General features: G+C 45.0%; 1 protein-coding gene across 1 annotated transcript in view; it reads left to right on the plus strand.

Moving 5' to 3' along the window:
• Positions 1 to 22,290, plus strand: part of rbm46 (RNA binding motif protein 46) — an 89,552-nt gene extending 67,262 nt beyond the window's left edge. Inside the window, exon 4 of the mRNA XM_041194697.1 lies at positions 22,088 to 22,290. Within this exon, the coding sequence (XP_041050631.1) occupies positions 22,088 to 22,290 (203 nt within the window). The remainder of the gene's footprint in view (positions 1 to 22,087) is intronic.
• The last annotated feature ends 4,833 nt before the right edge of the window (positions 22,291 to 27,123 follow it).

Here is a 27,123-nt window from a genome sequence, read left to right on the forward strand (position 1 = left end):
CTAATATTATCAAAAATGCTCAAATCTGATTTGATTGTCATGCCATTGGGCCATTTCAGCAAGGTTTGTTCTCCAGAGTCATAAAGCTCCGGGCAGTTAGGAAAATGTTATCCATTTTCCAAAGTCAATTACCGCTCCTGATGTAAGAACAAATACAGAGTGGAGCAATACAGCAGGAAGTAGCAAAGATTCATCACCAACAAACATGGCCAACCTTTGTCCCCAAAACTACTTTGCAGTCATTGAGACCAAATACCAGAATATTGTAAGAAAATTCAGCTTGCTGTAACGGAGATAACTTTGGAAAAGTAAAATCACTTTTTTACAGATTCATGATTTAATGGCGGACTATGGTAGGGCGTACCTCAATTGCAACCTTTTTTATGAGCCCCAGACATCTTGCTATACACAACCTATACTTATGTGTTACCTACAGAAAGATGTTATGGGCAGAGGAAAAATCATTAGATGCCAAGGAAAACAAAAGGGAAAATGCAAAACTTTAGAATGAGATAAAAGCACAGTTAGATTTTGTAGTTCAATTTCAGTGGTGGTAATTCCAGTCAGCAGCAGTAGCTTGGGCCAAGATCTGTGGAAACCCTGGAGAAACAGCATAGAAGCTATTGAAGCGATTTCACAGAATCACAAGTGCAGAAGTGGCCCTTCGGCCCATCGAGTCTACACCGATATATGAGAAACATCTGACCTATCCACCTAATCCCATTTACCAGCACTTGGCCCATAGCCTTGAATATTATGACAGGCCAAGTGCTTATCCAGGTACTTTTTAAAGGATGTGAGGCAACCCGCCTCCACCTCCCTCCCAGGCAGCGCATTCCAGACCGTTACCACCTTCTGGGTAAAAAGGTTTTCCTCACATTCCCCCCGAAACCTCCTGCCCCTCACCTTCAACTTGTGCTCCCTTGTGACTGACCCTCCAACTAAAGGGAGCAGCTGCTCCCTATCCACCCTGTCCATTCCTCTCATAACCTTGTACACCTCGATCAGGTCACCCCTCAGTCTTCTCTGCTCCAGTGAAAACAACCCAAGTCTATCCAACCTCTCTTCATAACTTAAATGTTTCATCCCAGGCAAGATCCTGGTGAATCGCCTCTGCACTCCTTCCACTGCAATCACGCCCTTCCTATAATGTGACGACCAGAACTGAACACAGTACTCCAGCTGCAGCCTCATCAAGGTTCTATACAACTCCAACATGACCTCCCTACTTTTGTAATGTATGCCTCGATTGATAAAGTCAAGTGTCCCATATGCCTTTTTCACCACCCCACTGACATGCCCCTCTGCCTTCAGACATCTATGGACACACACGCCAAGGTCCCTTTGTTCCTCAGAACTTCCTAGTATCATGCTGTTCATTGAATACTTCCTTGTCAAATTATTCCTTCCAAAGTGTATCACCTCACACTTTTCAGGGTTAAATTCCATCTGCCACTTATCTGCCCATTTGACCATCCCGTCTATATCTTCCTGTAGCCCAAGACACTCAACCTCACTGTTAACCATCCGGCCAATCTTTGAGTCATCCACAAACTTACCAATCCTATCCCCCACATAGCCATCTATGTCGTTTATATAAATTACAAATAACAGGGGACCCAGCACAGATCCCTGTGGTACGCCTCTGGACACTGGCTTCTAGTCACTAAAGCATCCTTCTGTCTTCACCCTCTGTCTCCTACAACTAAGCCAATTTTGAATCCACCTCATCAAATTACCCTGTATCCCATGTGCATTTGCCTTCTTTATAAGTCTCCCAAGTGGGACCTTGTCAAAGGCTTTGCTGAAATCCATATAAACTACATCAACTGCACTACCCTCATGTACACACCTGGTCACCTCCTCAAAAAATTGAATCAAATTTGTTATGCATGACTTCCCTCTGATAAAGCCATGCTGACTATCTCTGATCAAACCTTGCCTCTCCAAGTGGAGATGGATTCTCTCCTTCAGAATTTTCTCCAATAGTTTGCGTACCACTGAAGTGAGATTCACTGGCTTGTGCTTCCCTGGCTTATCGCTACAACCCTTCTTAAAAAGCGGAACCACATTAGCTGATCTCCAGTCCTCTGGCACCTCCCCTGTGGCCAGAGAGGAATTAAAAATTTGGATCAGAGCCCTTGCGACCTCCTTCCTTGCCTTCTTCAGCAGTCTGGGACACAAATCATTTGGAGCTGGAGATTTGTCCACTTTTAAGCCTGCCACAGCTTGTCACTCACTGTATCAATTTGCTTAAGAACCTTGCAGTCTTTCTCCCTGAGTTCCACACCTTCATCCTCATTCTCTTGGGTGAAGATGGATGTGACACTTTAGCTATGTCCTCTGGCTCCACCCATAGGTTGTCCCCTTGGTCCCTTATGGGCCCGACTCTTTCCCTGGTTATCCTCTTCCCATTGATGTACTTATAAAATATCTTGAGATTCTCCCTACTTTTACCATCCAGAGCTTTCTCATATCCCCTCTTTGCTCTCCAAATTGCTTTCTGAAGTTCCACCCTGCACTTTCCGTACTCCATTAATGCCTCCGCTGATTTGCTTCCCTTGTACCTGCTATAACCCTCTTTTTTTCCTTCTCAAAGTAACCTGAATGTCCCTGGTCGTCCATGGTTCTCTGGGTGTGTTACTCTTTCCTATCATCCTAGAGGGAACATGTTGAGCCTGTGCCCTCACCATTTCCTTTTTCAACGCCCCACACTGCTCCTCTGTAGATTTCCCCACAAGTATCTGTTCACAGTCTACCTTGGCCAGACCTGCCTTATTTTACTAAAATCCGCTCTCCCCCAATCCAAACTTTTTTTTTGCAACTTGTCTATTTCTTTGTCCATAACAAACTTGAACTGTACCATGTTGTGGTCGTTATCACTAAAATGCTCCACCACCACCACCGCAGCCACCAGTCCGGCTTCATTCCTCAGAATTAGGTCCAGCACTGCGCTATCCCTTGTTGGAGCCTATACATATTGACCTAAAAAGTACTCCTGTGCACATTTCAAGAAATCCACTCCATCCAAGCCCTGAACACTATGTCTATCCCAATTAATGTTGGGAAAGTTGAAATCACCTAATATAATTACTGTATTGTTATTTTTTTTTACACACCTCCGCAAATTGTGCACATATTTGCTCCACAATTTCCCACTGACTATCTGGGGGTCTATAATAAACTCCTAACAATGTGGCTGCCCCTTTTTTATTCCTAAGCTCCACCCACAAAGCTTCAGTCGATGCCCCCTCCACGATTTCATCTCTCCTTACGGCAGTAACTGATCGCTTAACTAATAATGCAATGCCTCCTCTTTTACCCCCTCCCCGCCTCGCCCAAAGATTCTATATCCAGGAATGTAGAGCTGCCAAACCTGCCCCTCTCTCAACCACGTCTCAGTGATGACTACTATATCACAATTCCACGTGTCAATCCTCACCCTTAACTCATCCATTTTACCTGTAATACTCCTTGCATTAAAGTAGAGGCCATTCAGCCTTGCCTTACTCCCTTAAAACTTAATGCAGCTGTACTCCCTCTGACTTGATTGTTTTACTGTATTATGAAGCGTTCCTATCCTGCTAACATTCTGTGTCCCCTCCCCCTGCCCAATTAGTTTAAACTAATCCCAACGCTACTAACTAACCTGCCAGTAAGGATGTTAGTCCCGCTCTGGTTCAGATGTAGACCGTCCCGCTTGTACAGGTCCCACCTTCCCCAGAAACAGTGATCCAGGAATCTAAAACCCACCCTCCTGCACCAACTCTTAAGCCACGTATTCATCTGCACTGTTCTCCTATTTCTGAGCTCGCTAGCACATGGCAATGGGAGTAATCCAAAGATTACAATCCAAGAGCGTTTTTGCTTTTTAGTCTACTGCCTAACTCCCTGAATTCTTGATGCAAGACCTCATTCCTTTTCTATCTGTGTCATTGGTACCAACATGTACCATGACCTCTGCCTTATCACCCTCCCCCTTCAGGATGCCCTGCTGCTGTTCAGTGACATCCCAGACCCTGGCATCAGGGAGGCAACATACCATCCTGGAGTCATGCTGACAGCCACATTAGCACCTATCTGTTACTATTGCTCTTCCTCCCCTTTTGTACACATAGGCTGCTTGTGGTGCCAGAAGCTTGGCTCTACCTGCACTCCCTGGAGGAATCAGCGCCCTCAGCCTCCAAAATGGAATACCAATTTGCGAGCGGGACCGCAGAGACTCTTGAACTATTTGCCTGTTTCTCTTGGACTACCTGTTGGTCACCCATTCCCTTCCTTCCTCAAATCCCTTCAGCTGCGGTGTAACCGCCTCTCTAAACGTGCTATCCATGATGCTCTCAGACTCGCGGATGCTCCACACTGTCCGCAGCCTCTGTTCCCCAGCTCTGAAACCTGAGCTTCCAGGAGCTGCAGCTGGACACACCTCCTGCACACATGCTAGTCCTGGGCACTGGAAACGTCCCCGGCTTCCCACAACGAGCACACGGAGCACACCACAGCTTTGAGCTCTCCTGCCATGACTTGTCCCTTTAAATTAAACCTTTTCAATCAATTACTCTAGGGCCCTTCTATTCTGATCCTCGTTACTATAGAATATGCAAACTATAACCACAAAAAGACCTTAAACTATAAGTGATTAAAGTAGTAAATACTTACCCGACCTGACCCACTACTTACCAGTCAGTCCTTTCCCTTTAGAGCCTCTGCTACTGCAGCAGGGCAAGACCATGCTCTGAAGATTTAAGAAGTTGGATAGCAAGGAAAAATGCAAAGAGCACCTCTTCCCCTAAGTACCAAATTCTCACTGTGCACCAAATTGCCAATACCCACACTCACTCGGGCTGTTTCTCACTCAGGATGAGCTCTCTCCCCTGTTCGTGTCAACTACCCTTTTTATTTTCTCTGCCTCCTAGGCCAATGGACAACATTTGTTCTTCTTTCCCACTAAATATATGATAAACCCTGATGTACTTGAGTATCAAACCCTGATGTACTGGAGTATCCATCTGGAAGATTGGCATGTGAAGCATCACTAAAAATGGCTAAATTCATTTCTTCTGGATCACTTAAGGCTGGGAACTTGAATGCATTTCTCTAAATTTAATTTCTTTAATGTTTAATTTTCTCTCAGAACTTCCTCAACTGCAGCATATTTCATCTCAGCGCTCAATTCCAGTACATCAAAATTTGTATCAGTAATAGCGACCACAAAATGGTACAATTTAAGCGTGTTACGGACAAAGAAATAGACAAGTTGCAAAAAAAATGTTTTGGGTTGTGGGAGAGTGGATTTTAGTAAAGTAAGGCAGGATCTGGCCAAAGTAGACTGGGAACAGCTACTTATGGTGAAATCTACAGAGGAGCAGTGGGGGGTTGTTGAAAAAGGAAATGGGGAGGGCACAGGCTCAACATGTTCCCTCTAGGGTGATAGGAAGGAGTAACAAGCCCAGAGAACCATGGATAACCAGAGATATTCAGGATACGATGAGAAGGAAAAAAGAGGCTTTTAGCAGGTACAAGGGAAGCAAATCAGCGGAGGCATTAGTGGAGTACAGAAAGTGCAGGGTGGAGCTTAAGAAAGCAATTAGGAGAGCAAAGAGGGGATATGAGAAAGCTCTGGATGGTAAAAGTAGGGAGAATCTCAAGATATTCTATAAGCATATCAATAGGAAGAGGATAACCAGGGAAAGAGTAGGGCCCATAAGGGACCAAGGGGACAATCTATGGGTGGAGCCAGAGGACATCGGTAGAGTGTTGAACGAATATTTCACATCCATCTTCACCCAAGAGAATGAGGATGAAGGTATCGAACTCAGGGAGAGAGACTGCGAGGTTCTTGAGCAAAATGATATAGTGAGTGACAAAGTATTGGAGGTGTTGGCAGGCTTAAAAGTGGACAAATCTCCAGGTCCAGATGATTTGTGTCCCAAACTGCTGTGGGAGGCAAGGGAGGAGACTGCAGGGGCTCTGATCCAAATTTTTAATTCCTCTCTGGTCACAGGGGAGGTGCCAGAGGACTGGAGAACAGCTAATGTGGTTCTATTTAAGAAAGGTTGTAGAGATAATCCAGGGAAGTACAGGCCAGTGAGTCTCACGTCATTGGTAGGCAAACTATTGGAGAAAATTCTGAAGGAGAGAATCTATCTCCACTTGGAGAGGCAAGGTTTAATCAGGGATAGTCAGCATGGCTTTGTCAGAGGGAGGTCATGCCTGACATATTTGATTGAGTTTTTTGAGTAGGTGACCAGGTGTGTAGATGACGGTAGTGCAGTTGATGTTGTTTATATGGATTTCAGCAAAGCCTTTGACAAGGTCCCACATTGGAGACATATAAAGAAGGCAAATGCACATGGGATACAGGGTAATTTCAGTGACTGGAAGCCAGTGTTTGGTGGCATACCACAGGGACTGTGCTGGGTCCCCTGTTATTTGTCATTTATATAAACGACATAGATGACTTTGTGGGGGATAGGATTGGCAAGTTAGCGGATGACACAAAGATTGGCTGGGTGGTTAACAGTGAGGTTGAGTGCCTTGGGCTACAGGAAGATATAGGCGAGATGGTCAAATGGGCAGATAAGTGGCAGATGCAATTTAACCCTGAAATACACTTTGGAAGGAGTAATTTGACAAGGAAGTATTCAATGAATGGCATGACACTAGGAAGTTCTGAGGAACAAAGGGACCTTGGTGTGTGTGTCCATAGATCTCTGAAGGCAGAGGGGCATATTAGTGGGGTGGTGAAAAAGGCATATGGGACACTGCCCTTTATCAATCGAGGCATAGTTTACAGAATTAGAGAGATCAAGTTGGAGTTGTATAGAACCTTGGTGAGGCTATAGCTGGAGTACTGTGCGTAGTTCTGGTCGCCACATTGTAGGAAGGTTGTGATTGCAGAGGAGTTTCACCAGGATGTTGCCTGGGATGAAACATTTAAGTTATGATGAGAGGCTGCATAGACTTGAGTTGTTTTCGTTGGAGCAGAGAAGACTGAGGGGCGACCTGATTGAGGTGTACAAGATTATGAGGGGGATAGACAGGATAAATAGGGAGCAGCTGTTCCTTTAGTTGAAGGGCCAGTCACGAGGGGACACAAGTTGAAGGTGAGGGTCAGGAGGTTTAGGGTGGATGTGAGGAAAAACCTTTTTACCCAGAGGGTGATGACGGTCTGGAATGCGCTGCCTGGGAGGGTGGCGGAGGCGGGTTGCCTCACATCCTTTAAAAAGTACCTGGATGAGCACTTAGCCTTGCATGTTATGATATGCCATGGGCCAAGTGCAGGTAAATGGGATTAGGTAGGTAGGTCAGGTGTTTCTCACATGTCGGTGCAGACTCAATGGGCCGAAAGGCCTCTTCTGCACTCTGTGATTCTGTGATCGGGTCCATTCTGAGTGCACAACCAGTTAAATTGTGCAATCAAATTCTTAATTCGACTATTCCTTCCTTGGATGCAGGATCCTTTTTTGTGAGGATCTGGCCTGATTTATTGGAATGCAATTGACATTTTCTAAATAAGACTATTTATTCAAGGTCAGTGTTTAATGTGTAAGCCTGACGTCCAATCCTTAAACTCCTTCTTTATTTCATCTATCACCCCATTGCTCAAAATTCTGCAGAATATCCTCCCCGTAGAAAATCATCAATGTGCATCATAAAGATGCCTGCTGGTTTCTCTTTTATGATACCAATAGAACATTGCCGGGTCTGCTTTTAGCTGAATACAACCTGATTTCAGTAGGACGAACCTAACTGATAAATGCCACACTCTTGGGGCATCATTCAACCCATAAACATGCTTGTTTAATTTCCACAGTTTCCCTATCATATGGTCTTTAGGTGGTTTCAAAACACTTCCCTTTGAGATTTCTCACCCTGCAACATCAATCGATTTGCATTCCCAGGAATATGTTACTAAAAGAACTAAGAAAATCTTAAAGTGCACTTTACCTGCAGTGGGTATCATTATCTTTGAAATCCTGAGCCACAGTCTGGCTTTATCCTTATCTGTGCAATCAAGAAGTACCTTTTCTGTGCATATCCACCTGTGTGAGAAGGCTGGCTGACCCCAACTGCTATTTCAGTGGATACAACAAATACTTTCCAACTCTTTTTGTTTGGCGTCCTTTACCAACTTATCTTCTGATTTGTTAGTAGGCACCAAAACTTCTCGACAATAAGGGTTTCTGCTTCTACTTCTAGTGGCATTCCTAGTCTGTTCTCTGTGGTCCTTGTTCTTGTCAAACTATGACCTCTACTCACCCTTCCATCTCTTTCTGGACAATTACTACACAATCTCTCCATCCTATCATCAGAGTCCCTTTCGCAAGTCTGTGATCATTTCTAACTGCCATGATCATTTTCTGGTTCACTTTTAGAGCTCACACTGCATTTTCTGGCCTTCCACATTTTTATCTCATTTTGTCAATCCATGGATCTTACCTTCTGTTCCTCATCTTGCACATTCAACTTTGCATTTGAAGGTGGCTTTTCCTGCTCACCCAATAATGGTGGCATCCCTCTATTCACTGGCTCCTGCTGGCGTATATGTTACTGTAGTGCCAACTTTGGGTAGTTGTCTTTTGGGATAAATAGTCTTATGCTGCACTTCAGTATTCATAATGTGCTCCTCGTAATTGTCCAACATATGTGTATATGAGGTGTGTGTGCCTCTTCACTTTCTGTTACCTGTTCAGATTCTGCAAATGTATAATTGGCGCCAATTAACCTCGAAGACTGTACCTAATAGTTTGATTGCCATGTTGTAAAAGTAACATTTTTCCATTCACTGCCCATAACTTTACCCGGGCCTTTTGACTCTTTCTGCCCTTCTCTTTTGTAATGTACCATGTCCTCTGCATTCAAATTTATTTCTGATTGCTTTATTCTGTGTCATAAGGCTGGACAAATTTTCTGAAACCTCGAAAAAGCCTTGATAAGTGCCCTTCCCCCTTGTTATGGCACAGCCGATGATAAATGCTGAGTTGTTCAAATCCCAGAGGGAAACTTGAGACAACTGCCACAACTATTTTTGCAATTTGTATGTTTTGAGATGCGGGCTTTGAATTCAGTAATAATAAGACCACCGAGCCTTTTCGATTTTTACAAAACTAGATTAACATTTATTAATAAGAAAAATGATTTGTAAGCACATACATATGTCTACAAATTAGTACTATAATAACTTCTAAATCCCCTAATTAATCTGACTCCCAGTTACACCTCTATATAGGCAACAGTAAGACACAGATTTTAAAAGGCCCAGGCAAAGAAACATGATACCCTGAACAATCCAATTCAAAGTGAGTTTTCTTAACTTCAGTTTGTTGTAGACAGCAGCTTGAGGTGTATATGCTGAAGGCTTTTCACACTTGTTAGATCTTAAAATGCCCACCCTTATACACAGCCCTGTCTCATTTATACATATTTTCCCCTTTGAATGCAAATTCCCATTGTTTCACCATGTCTTTGGATTTTACCTCCCTGATCATAAAAAATGATCATAGTACCAATTTTTACCAGTCATCTTTGGGAAAAATAAACACACTGTTTCTGAACTTCACCTGGCTAAGTGACACATTTCACCCTTGCTTTGAAAACAATCTAGTCTATTTAAAAATGCAAATGTTCCCATTACACCTTACATTCTAAACTTCCCCCATGTTTATCTACTAAACATTTCAAACCTAGTTTATCTTTTAATATATCAAAGCCTTCAGACCAGCGGCCTTTAATCCAATTATGCCTCAATTAAGCCTCACACACACAAACACATATATACACAGTTACCACTATTTTATAATAAATTTCAATAACATTATTATATCTTCCTGACACCCTACATGCAGGGCATTCAAGTACTCAGAAAAAATTCATCCAATCATAGTCCCTTCCAAGGCAGGGGGAAGATCCCGCATCACCAAAGGTATTTTTGGGTTTGTCTCAAACTAATTGATAGGGACTATAGCCATTTGAAGTGAATTCTTCGCATAGACTTCCCACACCAGGGCAATTGTCAGTTTACAGCTTGTTTGGTCAGCTAAGATTTTGTGAAGCATCCCATCAATTACTGTGTGATTTCTTTCACAAACCTCATTATTAAAGGGACTTTTTGTTGTTATGTTCATTGCTGCGATGTTAATATTTTCACACATTGTTTAAAATTCATCATTGGCAAATTCCTCTCCATCCCATTGTCAGTTAGGAATGTAGCTCCCACTCCAATTCCTTTCCAGTTTTCCATTGACTCCAGCACAATTACCTTTTTGCCTTTACTAAATATTACTGTTGACAGACTGAATCTGTTGTCATGTCTATGAAGTGTAAGACGAAAATGTTTTTGCCCTTATCCCATACCTTCAAAATGGGAGACTCACTACTGGCCATGATGGTGTCCTCCTATATTATTTAACCATATTGCATTTCTCATGATCTCTTCTGTAAGTTTAGTATATTCATCATCCATTACCCCTGCATCCTTCAGTCGGATTTTTACCCTATTACAAGATTGATGGGCAAACTGATTTGCCTTTTTTCCTTTAGACTTCTACCCCCAATGTTATCTATAACACGGTGATTAGAAATGTTAGGTCTTGTTAAGGGGCTACAATAATGTCTCGATTGTGTAAACTGTAAATCTCTACAGATTTCCCAAAATCAATTGCCTTATTGTGTTTCATATCCAATTTCACTCAAGCCTTTTTCATATATGGCTTACTCAGCAGTAACACTGGATACTACATCTGTGCTGATAAAATGGTTTACCCTGGCCATTTTACATGGAATCACCACTCTCTTTAGTGACTTTAGCATATTATCGTTCCCGAACCTGAAGTAAAACTTTCATATTCCTTAACCTTACTTTGGTGTTTACTATTCAGAGAATCCAGGTAAGACCTTAATCAAACCACTTCACATACACAGCACACTGAATGAGTCTGTAATTAGAACATCCTTTACTGGACTAAAGGTTCTGGTGACCAGTACAATTCCTTCTGACTGACCAGTATCATCATCTTCCCCTTCCGAATCTTCCATGTCATGTGCCATTTTTAAAATCCTGTTATTCCGTTTTGGACAATTCATTGCATAATGATAATTCGAGTCACATCTGAAACATCTGTTGGCCGTTCCTCGGTTATTCCTGGGGTCCATTCTCCTGTGTAGTTACCCAATTCCTGTTTTCTGTTAAAGCTACTAAAAGGGTCCCTATCCTCATTTATTCTGTTTGTGGTTCTTCTTTTGTATTGATGCTTGCACCCCATATCTAAACAGTCTAGAAATGCCGCCAGAAATGAATCCTCCGTCTTTCTTTGTTACCGCTGAAGGTTCCATTGGTGCCATGAAAGTAGCTGGAAATGAATGTTACCCCAGATTTTTTTTAAAGCTTCAGACATCTGTTCCAAAAGCTTATCTCTTTCTGAGAATCTAACTCCAGTCAACATCAGGAGTTTAACCATGCTTTTGCACAATCCAACAATTTGAAAACAAGACAAAAACAAGACAGAATTACCTGGAAAAACTCAGCAGGTCTGGCAGCATCGGCGGAGAAGAAAAGAGTTGACGTTTCGAGTCCTCATGACCCTTCGACAGAACTTGAGTTCGAGTCCAAGAAAGAGTTGAAATATAAGCTGGTTTAAGGTGTGTGTGTGGGGGGCGGAGAGAGAGAGAGAGAGAGAGGTGGAGTAGGGGTGTGGTTGTAGGGACAAACAAGCAGTGATAGAAGCAGATCATCAAAAGATGTCAACAACAATAGTAGAAAAGAACACACAGGTGTTAAAGTTAAAGTTGGTGATATTATCTAAATGAATGTGCTAATTAAGAATGGATGGTAGGGCACTCAAGGTATAGCTCTAGTGGGGGTGGGGAGAGCATAAAAGATGTAAAAAAAAAACACAATGGAAATAGGTGGGAAAAGAAAAAAAAAAGAAAAGGAAGGGGGAAACAGAAAGGGGATGGGGGAGGGAGCTCACGACCTAAAGTTGTTGAATTCAATATTCAGTCCGGATGGCTGTAAAGTGCCTAGACGGAAGATGAGGTGTTGTTCCTCCAGTTTGCGTTGGGCTTCACTGGAACAGTGCAGCCAGCCAAGGACAGACATGTGGGCAAGAGAGCAGGGTGGAGTGTTAAAATGGCAAGCGACAGGGAGGTTTGGGTCATTTTTGCAGACAGACCGCAGGTGTTCTGCAAAGCGGTCGCCCAGTTTACGTTTGGTCTCTCCAATGTAGAGGAGACCACATTGGGAGCAACAAATGCAGTAGACTAAGTTGGGGGAAATGCAAGTGAAATGCTGCTTCACTTGAAAGGAGTGTTTGGGTCCTTGGACGGTGAGGAGAGAGGAAGTGAAGGGGCAGGTGTTACATCTTTTGCGTGGGCATGGGGTGGTGCCATAGGAGGGGGTTGAGGAGTAGGGGGTGATGGAGGAGTGGACCAGGGTGTCGTGGAGGGAGCGATCCCTACGGAATGCCGATAGGGGGGGGTGAAGGGAAGATGTGTTTGGTGGTGGCATCATGCTGGAGTTGGCGGAAATGGCGGAGGATGATCCTTTGAATGCGGGGGCTGGTGGGGTGATAAGTGAGGACAAGGGGGACCCTATCATGTTTCTGGGAGGGAGGAGAAGGCATGAGGGCGGATGCACGGGAGATGGGCCGGACACGGTTGAGGGCCCTGTCAACGACCGTGGGTGGAAAACCTCGATTAAGGAAGAAGGAGGACATGTCAGAGGAACTGTTTTTGAATGTAGCATCATCGGAACAGATGCGACGGAGGCGAAGGAACTGAGAGAATGGGATGGAGTCCTTACAGGAAGCGGGGTGTGAGGAGCTGTAGTCGAGATAGCTGTGGGAGTCGGTGGGTTTGTAATGGATATTGGTGGACAGTCTATCACCAGAGATTGGAAAACCAAGGTTTTCCACCCACGGTCGTTGACAGGGCCCTCAACCGTGTCCGGCCCATCTCCCACGCATCCGCCCTCACGCCTTCTCCTCCCTCCCAGAAACATGATAGGGTCCCCCTTGTCCTCACTTATCACCCCACCAGCCCCCGCATTCAAAGGATCATCCTCCGCCATTTCCGCCAACTCCAGCATGAAGCCACCACCAAACACATCTTCCCTTCACCCCCCCCTATCGGCATTCCGTAGGGATCGCTCCCTCCGGGACACCCTGGTCCACTCCTCCATCACCCCCTACTCCGCAACCCCCTCCTATGGCACCACCCCATGCCCACGCAAAAGATGCAACACCTGCCCCTTCACTTCCTCTCTCCTCACCGTCCAAGGACCCAAACACTCCTTTCAAGTGAAGCAGCATTTCACTTGCATTTCCCCCAACTTAGTCTACTGCATTTGTTGCTCCCAATGTGGTCTCCTCTACATTGGAGAGACCAAACGTAAACTGGGCGACCGCTTTGCAGCACACCTGCGGTCTGTCCGCAAAAATGACCCAAACCTCCCTGTCGCTTGCCATTTTAACACTCCACCCTGCTCTCTTGCCCACATGTCTGTCCTTGGCTTGCTGCATTGTTCCAGTGAAGCCCAACGCAAACTGGAGGAACAACACCTCATCTTCCGTCTAGGCACTTTACAGCCATCCGGACTGAATATTGAATTCAACAACTTTAGGTCGTGAGCTCCCTCCCCCATCCCCACCCCCACCCCCTTTCTGTTTCCCCCTTCCTTTTCTTTTTTTCCAATAAATTATATAGATTTTCCTTTTCCCACCTATTTCCATTGTGTTTTTTTTTACATCTTTTATGCTCTCCCCACCCCCACTAGAGCTATACCTTGAGTGCCCTACCATCCATTCTTAATTAGCACATTCGTTTAGATAATATCACCAACTTTAACTTTAACACCTATGTGTTCTTTTCTACTATTGTTGTTGACATCTTTTGATGATCTGCTTCTATCACTGCTTGTTTGTCCCTACAACCACACCCCTACTCCACCTCTCTCTCTCTCTCTCTCTCCACCCCCCACACACACACCTTAAACCAGCTTATATTTCAACTCTTTCTTGGACTCGAACTCAAGTTCTGTCGAAGGGTCATGAGGACTCGAAACGTCAACTCTTTTCTTCTCCGCCGATGCTGCCAGACCTGCTGAGTTTTTCCAGGTAATTCTGTGTTTGTTTTTGTTTTGGATTTCCAGCATCCGCAGTTTTTTTGTTTTTAATTTGAAAACAAGTACTGAATTAAAGATCTCCAAATAGAATTTCTGCAATCTTGTAAATAACCTGTTAAGTTCCATGATATTCTCTTCTATGCAATAACCATCCATTTTTCTAACTCAATGGAGATGGTGTGTAGTGATAATGTTGCTGAACCAGTAACCCTGAAACCCAGGCTAATGTCCTCAGGATATGGGTTAAAATCCCACTATGGAAGTTGGTGGAATTTGAATTCTATTAATAAAATCTGGAATATAAAGATAGTGTCAGTAATGGTGACCATGTCATTGATTATTGTAAAAACCCATCTGATTCACTGATATCCTTTAGGGAAGGAAACCTGCCATCCTTACCTGGTCTGGCCTACATGTGACTTCAGACCCACGGCAATATGATGACTCTGAAATGGCCAAGCAATCCTCTCATTTCAAAGGCAATTAGGGATGGGCAACAAATGCTGGCTTTGCCAACGATGTAAGGATCCCATAAAAGAATATAGGAAAAAAATATTGAAGTCTGACCACGCTTTAAATGCATTTATTTTTTGTTTAGTCTCATAGCTGTCCTCCCCACCAGTGTCTCAGTTGTCCCCTATATATATGTGTGCTCAGTGAATGCCTTTCACCTGTGTATCGTAACAACATAATTAACATACTATTAACAGACTGCAAGGCAGAGGGATTTGCAGAAGTTGAAAGAATGGACGGTGTAGAGCATAGACCAGTGTGAGGAGTGAAGGATATATGCAAGAACATATGCCTGAAGCTGACTGCTGAAATAGAATTGATTGAAGTCATGGAGGTATTTGAAGAGGATATTAACATTAAATTGTGGGAGCTCAGATCTTTTTAGCTTGGCAAGGATGGATGGGGTTTTGGACTGATATTCCGAAGAAATTGGAATAGTTAGCTAGGTAAGCATTTTGAAAATTGAGTTTCCAGTTAATAAAGATGGTGGGAGTAGGGGGTTATGGTGGGAGTAGGGGGTATGCGGGTGTACCATAAGTAATGAAGGGAATGGGTCTCGTGATAGAGCCATGTGAGACCTGAGGTGAACCTGCTAACTGGGAAAGAGAAAACGTGGGTTCCAAAGACTCTGTTGCGATTTGTATGAATGGAACCGGTTAAGAATGATAACAGAGAGGTAGATTTTAGAGGAGCAAATTTATTTGGGAATGAAGTGGCTGGTGATGTTAAAGACAGTGCAGGGATTGAGAAAGATACGCAGCGATATCAAGGCGTAGCTGCTGTCATCCAGGATATCTTTTATGATTTTTGACTGTTACAGATGCCAAATTGGAAGGTCTAACAGTGTGGTAGGAGAGAACTTGCAAGACTTTGGAGAGAAATATTGAAAGTAGAAGATGTAAATTTATGAATTATACTTCCCTCGTGAAACTTTGAATGCTGCATTTTGGGATTCAGACATGCCCTTCCTTTGATTTTGACCCATTTTATTGTGAAAAGTGAATGCTTAAATTCCCAATGTACACTCTTACCAGGTAACATTCTGCCCTAACAACGTAAACTTGTAAATCTACCTAAAAAGTGAAAATTGTTGGAAATGGATAAGTCACAGTTTTGAGTTGAGGGAGGAAGCAATGATAGTAATTTTGAAGGAAGTAGAAACAGTACTGAAAGGTTCAGACCGTTTTACTGAGTACTCACAGAGTAGTGGAAGAAACTGTAAACCATGAGTTTGGTTGCATAGAGAAGAGTTGGGAGTTAGAAATTAATTTGGAAGATTAAATTGTTCACATGAAGTCAGGCAGACCCAATGTATGGATGCCCTTGATTTATGATACAAAGGTATTGAATTGTTTCTCATATTTAGTGAATGTCTTCTTTGTTTTGAACATCAGTGACAACCTGCCAAATGGATCTGGGCTAAACCATGATTTTCATTGGTTGTTTGCAAGATTTCCAACTGGGACTTATGTGCTGGTTCTCTGCAGGAATTTGCAACTTCATGGGAAAGTATCACTATCTAAAAGAATACCTCCTTCAATTTACAAGCACTCTTCCAGGTCTACGAGTCAGACTTGTGATATCATGGGGCTGAGTTTTCCCTTTGGCGGGCGGGGGCAGGCCCCACACATCTGCACGTAAAATGACACACAATTACATCAGGCGAGCGTCCTGACGTCAACATGCGCCATCGCGATAATTCGCTGGGCGCGTGCGCGATGATGTCCGACACGTGCCCGCCATTAATTAACGGGCCAGTTAAGGCCCTTGAGGCGCCAATCGATGCCAATTTTTTGGCGCCTATGTGATCTTCGGCTTGGCGCAACGGGCAGGCGGGTAGGACACATTTGTATTAACGTCATCTATTGGCAGGATAAGAGGGCTCAATGGGGTCGCAAGTGTGCACAGTCAAGCATTTATTTATGTAAGTTTTTGAAACTTGCCTGTGTGACCTGCAGTACTTCAAAACACATACTAGCTGCTATGTCTGGATTCTTAACCTTCAGGTCAGCACTCTGCAGTGAGGAATCTTTTCCGGGCCTGCAGGTTCCAGGAAGCCTTCCCTTAGCCTGGAAATGGAAGTTGAACTGTCAACTGGAGGCAGCTGTTCCTGAGGAGGAAGGGAGGAGGAGGGAGGAGTGCACATTCAGCCTCCAGGGGAGGACAGGCCCAGGCACAAGGGGCGCAGTGCCAAGAGGTAGTCCAAGGCAGAAGAGGCTGCGGATGACGCCACTATCCTGCTGCCAGGATATACAGGCAGCGAAGCAGCTACCTCATTTTATTTGAAGTGCAGTGCCGAAGGAGGCTCCGTCTCTCAAGGGAGACAGTCAACTCTCAGGGCCTGAGATCTCCACGAACTGTGTGGGTGGACCCCCCATGCTAGTGGCTCTGAAGGTCACAGCTGCCCTCAAATTATATGCCTATGGCTCCTTCCTGGGGTCGGTGGGTGATCTTTGCGGTGTCTCCCAATCAGCTGTGCACACTTGTGTCAAGCAGGTTACAGATGCTCTGTTCAGGCATGCATTGACCTTCATCCACTACCATTGTGACCAGGCAAGACAGACACAGTGAGCCAGAGGCATTGCGGCAATTGCAGGCTTCCCCCGCATCCAGGGTACAATAGACTGCACACGTGTGGCCATCAAGGTGAGCCCGGTGCCAGCAGGTGAGCCCGGTGCCTTCGTCAACAGGAAGGGATTCCACTCCATGAACGTGCAGATGGTGTGTCATCACAGGGTGCTGATTTTACAAGTCTGCAAGGTACCCAGGCAGCTCCCACGATGCCTACATCCTCAGACACTCCCAGGTGCTGGGGCTGTTCAGTGCTCCAGCCCAGCTTGATGGATGGCTGCTGGGTAACAAGGGCTATCCCCTCAGAAGTTGGCTCGTGATGCCTCTCCCCATCCAAGAACAGAAGCTGAACAGCGGGACAATAGGTGCCACGCCTCCACAAGGGCTGTGGTGGAAAGAATCATCGGTCTTCTCAAGATGTGCTTCCGATGCCTGGACTGCTCAGGGGGAGCACTCCAGTACCCCCCAGATCGTGTCTTGGTGATAGTGATTGCATTCTGTGCTCTCCACAGTCTTGCGCTGGAAACGGGGGGGTGTGATGGACGATGAAGATGTCGACGCAGTGGCTGCGGCTGCAGAAGTTGAGTCCAGCAGGGAGTCCGAGGATGAGTATGCACAGGGAAATGCTGAGGGGGTAGATGCTGACCCAGGCTTACTCCAGGGAGGCAGGGACGCCCGGGATACTTTAATCCAACAAACCTTCAGCTGGCACACCACAGATGGACCACCAGGACAAGCCTCGGCTGTAGGCTCAATATTCGACACGTAAGTGCAAAATCTGCCAGGTCAGGAACAGTCACTTAGGTCCTTGTTAATAAAGCTGAATGTCCAACCAAGCACTCATTACAATTTTAGAAACCATACACATGCAGAAGAAAAGAGGCACCCTCAGCCATGGTGACATATCTGAATTTATTATGTCAAGCAAACCAACTTATTCCAAAAAAAGAATAGTGTTATCCAAAAAATGACAAATCATATGGACCTCATCTCAGGCCAACACAAACACACCAGTGAAAAACCCATGGTGTGTTTAAGGTGCCTTATATTTTCATTTCCAGGTGCTACATCTTGGTGCTGCCCCATCGCATGGAGTGGCATCTGAGACAGCCTGCTAATTCTGCTGTCCTGTTCACCTCGATGACCTCAGCAGTCATCCTCTGGCCCATGGAGCCAGTGCTGGCCCAGCCTGGGAGGGAGCTGCCAGTTCCACAGCTGGCATCTCCCCAGTCGTTGCAGCCTCACCGGATGCTACAGTCACTGGGAGAGGGGTGGAGGAGCTGCCGCCCTCATCCAGAGCGCCCTGAGAGGTGCCCGCAGAGACAACAGGCAGCTGCTGTGCCGAATTCAGGTCGCTTCGTAATTCCATGCTCACTGTGGAAGGATGGGCACCAAGCTGGGAAAGTTGATGCCCAAACCATCTCCCACACTGGCACTGGCCAGCTGAGGTCAATGCCGATGTGAGGGCTTGCTGGTCAGAGCGCATCCCCAGGAAGCCCTGACGGGTCTCCTGGAGGAAGCTCTCCACGAGAGTCACCACTCTCTCCATGGGGGAAGCCCGGCGTTTGGACAATGTGGCTCATTGCTTCGGCGATCATCTGCGTAGACTCCTCTACCACGGAGACCAAGCCAAGCATAGCCTCATGTACCTCCCCCAGGTGCTCCCGCACACCCGGCCGCATTTCCTGCACCTGCTGCATTGGTGTCGACTCCAGAGGCACATCATCAGGCAACGACTGAGCATGTGCCTGGTCCCTTGCAGGCCTCCGACTGCTGGCGCCATGGGCACTCTCTGTCTCTGCCAGCTCCTCCAGCGACTGTGAAGTGCCCTCACCACTGTGCCCCAGGACACAAGCCAATGTTCGAATTCCCACTGAGGTACTAGTATCTGTACTGGTGCCTGCCTCACAGAAATGGTGTGATGCTGGTGAGGCTTCAGGTGTAAGAGGGGGCCTCTGCTGCTCCTCCTCCCAGCCCTGCTCCGATGATGCTGAAAGAAAGAACAAGGGGGTCAGTTAACGTGGAGACAATGTCAAAGTGCATCCCTGTCCCCCAGATCATTGTGCACTCATCCTTCCATAACCAATGGTCAAGCCATGTTGCAAAATTAAATTAATTAACATTCAGCAGCACTATGGCTGTTCGGAGAACAATGCTGACCTCCTGTTGGGCATAAACACCTGGTCATGGCACCCCAGCCTCACCAACACCAGTGGACCTTGGCATTGGCACCTCTCCAGATCCAGGGCCTGCTGCTCAAAGCGGCTAAGACTAGTGATCTGCGCCTGGCCCGCTGCCAGACCTCGCACGCTCCGCCGTGCATGAGCATTCTCCTCCTGAAAATGAGAGACGAACATTGATTGGTGAAAATTGCACATGGACTCTCTTTGCCTACAGCCCACCCCAACCAGAGTGGGACATGTCAGGTCTCCAAAGCCTCTTCCCCCCGCTGCTGTCGAACACTCACACAAAGATCCTTCCTGCTCCACAGCCCCCCCACCCCCACCTTAGACACATGCTGCCTATTAGGCACCACACGGTATATCCTTCCATAGCAAGGAGACGCAAGCCCGTGGAGCGCAGAGTACAGCAGATGGTTTGTTGCCACGCCACCTTGAAGCCCCCCTCCCAGCATGTCATCACCCTGACTTGGACATGTCCTGGAGTTCAAACACAGTGCCTAGGTGCAGCTTCTCCAGATTGTCCTCAAACCAGTCATGTGGGACTCAGTGTAACACATGCTGCGGGGGCAATACGCATCTCTTCACCACCCTCTCAGGCTGACCCTAGCATGGGCAAATGCCATTAATGATTCAGTGCAGTCCCTACACTCAGACTTGGGGGAGGGCGGTGGGCAGCAGGGGGATAAGACGACCTGCTGGGTTACATGACCAATGCTGACATGGTACTCACACTGTCAGAGCGCAAAAAGTCATTGAAGCGCTTGCGACACTGGATCCAGGTGCGCCGCACCACATTGCGGAAGCTCACCACCTCCGCCATCTCCTCCCAGGCACGTTTAGTCATGTGGGGGGAGCCTTTTCCTCCCATTCTGGGGAACCAGCACTTCACGCCGTGCTGCCACCCTACCCTCCCGCTGCCCTAACCTCCAGCCTTGACTAACCCGCTGGCCTACCCTCCAGACTAGCCTGCTCACCAGAAGCCCTTCCACTTGACATTGTGCACAGCCTTGTAAAGCCTGCCAGCCCTTCTGATAATCAGGCCGCCGGGTCACCACTGGACCCGGCAGTCAATGCACTCCCGCCACCGCAAGCCCACTTCCTCTATCGTCGGGCATCACACCAGGCTGGCCTTAATTGGCCTGCATGTGTAAAATGGCGGTGCGGATCTGATCGTGGGCAGCAATTGGGTCCACGCCTGCTCCCGCTCCACCCCTCTGCCATACAGAAAATTCAGCCCATGGGTTTGTTTTCTTTGATTGTCAACTGCAACATCAGTAGCCAATAGAAAGATTTCATCTGGATAAAAGAAAGTTGATTGATATGCCATGTGTTTTGTGGTTTCCCCCTCTCCCAACCCCAACAAAATGTGTTAGACTTCATATCCTGAAACAGGAGAAATTTAAAGTGAAAACACCTTAGCGTGCCCAAAGGACTAGTTTGGGAGGTAGATGATTTGTTTGAAAAGAAGTAAGATGATGTGGGGAGAAGGTGAATGGGCCTAATGGGCTGAATGGCCTCCTCCTCCTATGCCATAATTGACTCTATGACTCAATATATAGCATAGACTGGATAAGTTGCTTGTAATTTATTAAAGGTTTCAATGACATCCACTCTAAGTAGACTAATGGAGGATTTTGCCTTTTTTGAGTCAGGACCCTGAAGTTAGGCTCAAATCAGGGCCACAATGCCACAACTGTGTGGGAAACATTCAACTGGCAGTGATTTTCCCCAAATTGGCCAATTAGTAGACAGAGAGTGGGATGGCTGTCCATTTAAGGACAGCGGGCAGTGATTTTCCTCTGGCAGGGTGAGTACCATGTTGGCTCTCGAAGCTGGAGGGGCAATAGGTGGCTTGGAAGGAGATGAAACCTGCATATCAGGCATTTTGAGGCACCCTCTTTTCAACTTTTTAAACTTTGAAAAAATGGCCTCATGGGCCAGGCTATCATCATAGAGGGTAAACCCTTCTACAGAGCCACCTGCGGTTGTAGCTGAAACCAGGCAGGCACAGAGAGTCAAAAACACTGCTAACAGGTCGTTGTCTCCAGGTTTAGTCCCCAGTGCCTCGGAGTGCCCCGCAGGTCAACTGGAAAATTGGCCTCAATATGCTATTAAGTATTTTAAATTGGCTGCCCAACACTTGAGGGTAGGTAGGCTGCCGATCCCACCTTTGGAAAAATGGCTTGGGGTGAGGATGGTGCTGGCACACTGGCCAGTGGTGCTAGCTTTTTCTCCCACCTGCCTCCACACTCACCCCATCAGTTGCTAAAAATCCCTGCCATGATCTCTTTCTTTTCCTTTCCCAAAGATATCATGTTCATATGTAATCTACTATTTCTTCCAAAGCACTTTGCCCATGAATTTGTTGGAAGCTGATTTGTGAGTGTAATGATATAGATGCACTTTATCTGAATATTTTGTGACTGTAAAGATATCTAGCTATGAAATGACTAGCTGTCAGTGTAACAAAAAATATGGAAAGCGATTTGAAACATCTCTTTGGATAAATTATTGCAAAAGCTTATGAAGCAACAATTAAGGCCCTCATGACACAAAATGTTAGCTGTCTCAATGTGATGTTTGTAGCCAAAAGGCTCTAACTCTGAGATTTTATCATATTTTACATTTTTGTAACTATAACTGAATGTTATAATTATACAATTTTTGTGCAATAATGTGCATATTTATGTACTTACAGACTACAGTTTGCGTCGGACCAACTCAGTCAATAGTCTCTCTCAAGTTGGTACACCGCTTCCAACTTCTGCATCTAGTCTACTGCAATACACATCTAGACCTTACTCCTATCCTAGCTACCCACTATCAACAACACTACCTCTTGGTAACAACAATCATATTGGACAACGGTTATATGTTTCTAGTCATGGGTCTTTCTTCTAAAGAAGTACTGTAAATGGAATACCCAAGTATTGTAAGTTTTTTGGAATGCAAGTTAGCTTTCTAAAAATATTTTTGTTCATTTGTTATGCTAAGAAATTTATTGAGGCACAAATGTGTAATTCTTTTCTGTGTATAAAAGCTTTATCAAATTGTTTTACATTCTCGTTAAAGGTTTAAGAATACTGTTAATGAACTTGGCAAGTTTTTCATCACAGTAACGGTCTATTTGTCTGTTGCCCTTCAGTTATCTTACTCTTTAATACCTATAGCATTACTCATGCACCAAAATTAAGACCTCTTACTTGGATATTTGGCTGCACTAATGTTCAAGAACAATGCTGTATTTTATTTTCATGTTGCGGTGTTCACTATCATTCTGGGGTCAGTTTTCACCTAACCCATCCGTCAGGAAACTGATGAGATTGGGTGCAACACTATTTTATACCCCTTCCAGTTTGTAGCCAATGGAGAATAATATTAGTTGAGATGTAAAACTGGTGTTCTGCCCAATAACATGCATTTCCGCTCAGCGAGTTAGGTTAAAATTACTCCCACTGTTTCAAATTGTTAAGCTTGATATTTTTCTTGTTTATTGCCATGCCTGCATGTTCTAGGTTGTTGAGAGAAAACTATTTATATTGTATTGGTTGAATTGTTGCAATCATGTGTTCAATTAAATATCAGTAAAATTTTTCCTGTTTTTTTAATGGAAAATACATTTTAGGTAAGGTTCATTGATCAATGCAGAGCCAAGCAACCAATTGCAAGGTCATAAAATTCACATTGTGGAACTATTGGGTCACATAATGTGGAAAAAATATTTTAAAAAGCTGGAAATTATGTAATTTATTAATTTATTCTTCCTTTACATAATCAGTATGAGAAGCTAACCAGTCAAAGAGACAACCGGAATAGAATAAACACGGTGCTTTTTATATGTAGATAAACAACTCGAATTCAAAAATCATGTACTTGCATACTGTGCTATGTCTAAAAAGCAAGCACAGCTGTAATGTAATTGGCTTAAAGTTCCCACTTAAGCTCTTAATGGAGCTTAATCTGGGCAGAGTGGAATGAAATAGTATAAGTCATTTGCTCCCATAACATTTATTTATTTGTTCATGGGATGTTGATATCAACAGCAAAGCCAGCATTTATTCCCCATCCCTAACTGCCCTTGCGAAGGTGGTGGTGGGTTGCTTGAACTGCTGCAGTCCAGGAACACTCATAGTGCTGTTGAAGAAGGCATTCCAGGATTTTGACCGCTATTAGGTCACCCCTCAGCTTTTTTTCAAGAGCATAGACACCCAACCAGTCATCCTTTTTTGATATCTATGCTCTCACATTTCACAATCATAATTGCAAATTACTACAGCATCTGCAGGGACTCCATAGACTGAATTTTCATCTCCCACGCTGAGCAAACCTGCATCGGGAGGATTGGGTGGGAGGCATGCGGAGTCACAATTTTATACATACCAGGCCATTCCCATCATCCACCATTTTCCCCAAGTCGGAAAATATAGTGGGTTGCAACCTGACATGCACTTGAAGTGATGTCGGTCGGGTCCACTATTTAAATGTAAGCTCCAAATACAATTTTTCCTTAGGTTGCTATGTTCATTGAGATGGCTGGGTTCCTGAAGCCTGTGGGTACCGGAAGTTCATGAACCTTAAGGAAGCCTGCGTGGAGGCAGGAACTTATAAAAGGTAAGTTTAAAAGCTTACCAGCTTCAACTGTCATAATTAGATGCTGTTTGAAAATTGAAATATGTTATGAATTCAGTGATTGATTATAGGGCTCTGCCCTTAAAAAGTAAGGGTCCATCAAATTGACCAGCACTGTCTAAGGGTGCATCAAGTGGATAAAGTCCTCCTGCATTCAACAGTTTGGAGATTTACACAAACAGCCTTTGAAGCGCCATTCCAGTAGCCACTATGCACAAAACCAATGAGCCACATAATAACACTGGCAAGACTTTGAAATGCTTATGAGAAAAAATAAGCAGCTATGCAAAATCACCTTGAAAAAAATTACCCTCTTACATGGTCATAAAACTGTCAATCAATAGAGCCATTCATATGCCCATTGAAAAATTCTTTTAATCCACATGACATCTAATCTTGTCCAAATAAAACAAACAGATATTGAAAAACCATTTCAAAGAAAGATAAATCTATTACAAGCTCGTAAAACTGTCAAACAAAGCTAGCAGTCCCCTTTGCAGCTGTGTAAACATTGCCCAAGAGCTGAATCCATCATTGTGTCTTGGAATTGCACCAAGCATTCATAATGAGACTCCATCTCGCAACTGTATCAACTATGATGGCCAGAAATCTGTTTTGTCAGATGGAAACGACCCAACACATACTTACCCCACCGAAGATGAAATTCAACCCCATATACTTTTCATGAAATGGCAACCAAAAATGCATGTAGTACTAAGTTTGGACTAAACAATGTCACCCTTCCTGGTGATTTCTGCGTACCCACAGAGGTGTGTCTATCTGCAAGGTGCTGCTCAAGGACTCTCTTCTCCTCAGAGGTTAAATCTGGTCCCTCAGGGTGCCTGCAGTTACCTAGGTTTCATCTGTGGGGAAAGGGAACAAGGATTATGAAGGTATCATCATCATTTAAGATAACTTAGGAAATGTAATATCCTACACACAGACACATGTTGAAAAGTGCTAACCAGGTTTCAACCCTGAGCCCTTTCAAAATTGAGACACATGTTCCTCCCCAAAGGCTGCAAGCCACCAAGGTCAAACCTATCAATGCTCCCTCCCCACCTCTTCCCTAATTTGCCCACCCCACCCCAAATCAGCACAATCATTCCAGTTGAGAGCTAGGGCTCTTGGAATCTCACCACCCCGGGGCTGTCCTCCAGCCTCTCCATCACCAATGGCTGGCTGCCATCTCCAAGACGACCTCCTCCAGGAGTGTCAAGACCAGGCTTAGTGCTCCTACTCCAGTCCGTGACCTCTCAAGGGCATTATGTGCCACCTTCTCCTGCAAAGAAAAAGGGAGATTGATATGAATCTTCTATGGAAAGATCATGCTGTTATTTGAGTGCCCAACATGTCTTGTGGTCGGCGACCGCCACTTCACAATGATTCTTGCAAACTAATAGGTTTTTCACTCAGACCCCAGCCCCGCTCAGAATCCACAGATGTCATGCAATGAGATGTCTGGTGCCTTCTGCACGTGACCCAATGCTACACTTGGCACACATTACACCCTACCATATAGCTCCATCTGCAAATTGTTGTATACTCACCCTTCCCACTGTAGGAGGTCATTCCACCTCTTACAGCACTTGCGGCCAGGTCCTTTTGATGACTGCACGGCTGCTGAATCCATCCAGGCTTCTTTGGTCTGTTGGGTAGGTCTCTTGCCATCCATTGAATGCTCACAACCTGGAGGAGGACTCTTGGAGAGTGATTGTCAAATCTTGGGGTCATCATAGGTCTGGACCCCTCCATTTGTCCTACCTCCATTATTCCTGGAAAATTGTTGAAAAGGGGCAAGTTGAGGTTCCTCCTGTGTGGAGAGACAGGGTTAAAGGGTTAAATATGACTCTTTTTCTGAAGAGTTTTTATTCAGAAGGGGAAGGGGACAGATGTGCTCATATGTTGTTTCCTCCCTGGCAAGGATCCTGAATGAGACACTTCCGGCACAACAGTCACCAAAATGGAGAAATATGCTCGCACCTGTTGCTGCTCCAATACTTCATTATTTCAGTCTTCCTACTGGTCTGCTTCTAATGCAACATATCTGGATCTCTTCTCAAGTTGCCACGAATCAATGTCAATGTTCCTTTAAATGGGTGGCCGTGACAGACTTCCAGTTCATAGCCATGCATGTGCACACCAAGGTCCCTCTGATCCTCGGTACTTCCCAGGGCCCGATCATTCATCGTGTATTCCCATGCCTTGTTTGTCCTGCCCAAGTGCATCACCTCACACTTATCTGGATTAAATTCCATTTGCCACTGATCAGCCTATCTGACCAGCCCATCTATATCCTCCTGTAATCTAAGGCTATCCTCCTCACTATTTACCATCCCATAAATTGTCGTGTCATCCGTGAACTTACTGATCAACCCTGCTACATTCAAGTCTAAATCATTTATATATACCACAACCAGCCAGGGACCCAACACTGATCCCTGTGAAACCCCATTAGACATAGGCATCCAGTCACAAAAACACCCCTCGACCATCACCCTCTGCTTCCTCCCACTCAGCCAATTCTGGATCCAATTTGCCAAATTGCCTTGGATCCCATGGGCTCTTACCTTTGTCATCAGTCTCCCATGCGGGACCTTATCCAAAGCCTTGCTGAAGTCCAAATAGACTATGTGAAATGCATTGCTCTCATCTAAACACCTGGTCACCTCTTCAAAAAATTCAAGCAAATTGGTCAGACATGACCTCCCCTTAACAAAACCATGCTAACTGCCCTTGATTAATCCCTGCCTCTCCAAGTGTAGATTAATTCTGTCCCACAGAATTGCTTCCAATAGTTTCCCCACCACTGAGGTTAGACTGACTGGCCTGTAGTTCCCTGTTATATCCTTTCCTCTCTTCTTGAATAACAGTACCACATTGGCTGTCCTCCAGTTCTCTGGCACCTCTCCTGTGGCCAAAGAGGTATTGAAAATTATTGCCAGTGCCCCTGCTATATCCTCCCTTGCCTCACTCAACAGCCTGGGATTCATTTCATCCAGGCCTGGAGATTTATCTACTTTTAAGCCTGCCAGACCACTTAGAACTTTCTCCCTTTCTTTGCTAATTTCTTTAGTTATACCACAGTCCTTCTGCCTGATTTCC

The sequence above is a fragment of the Carcharodon carcharias genome, chromosome 1 (genome assembly GCF_017639515.1).
Source record: "Carcharodon carcharias isolate sCarCar2 chromosome 1, sCarCar2.pri, whole genome shotgun sequence".
Taxonomy (NCBI): domain Eukaryota; kingdom Metazoa; phylum Chordata; class Chondrichthyes; order Lamniformes; family Lamnidae; genus Carcharodon; species Carcharodon carcharias.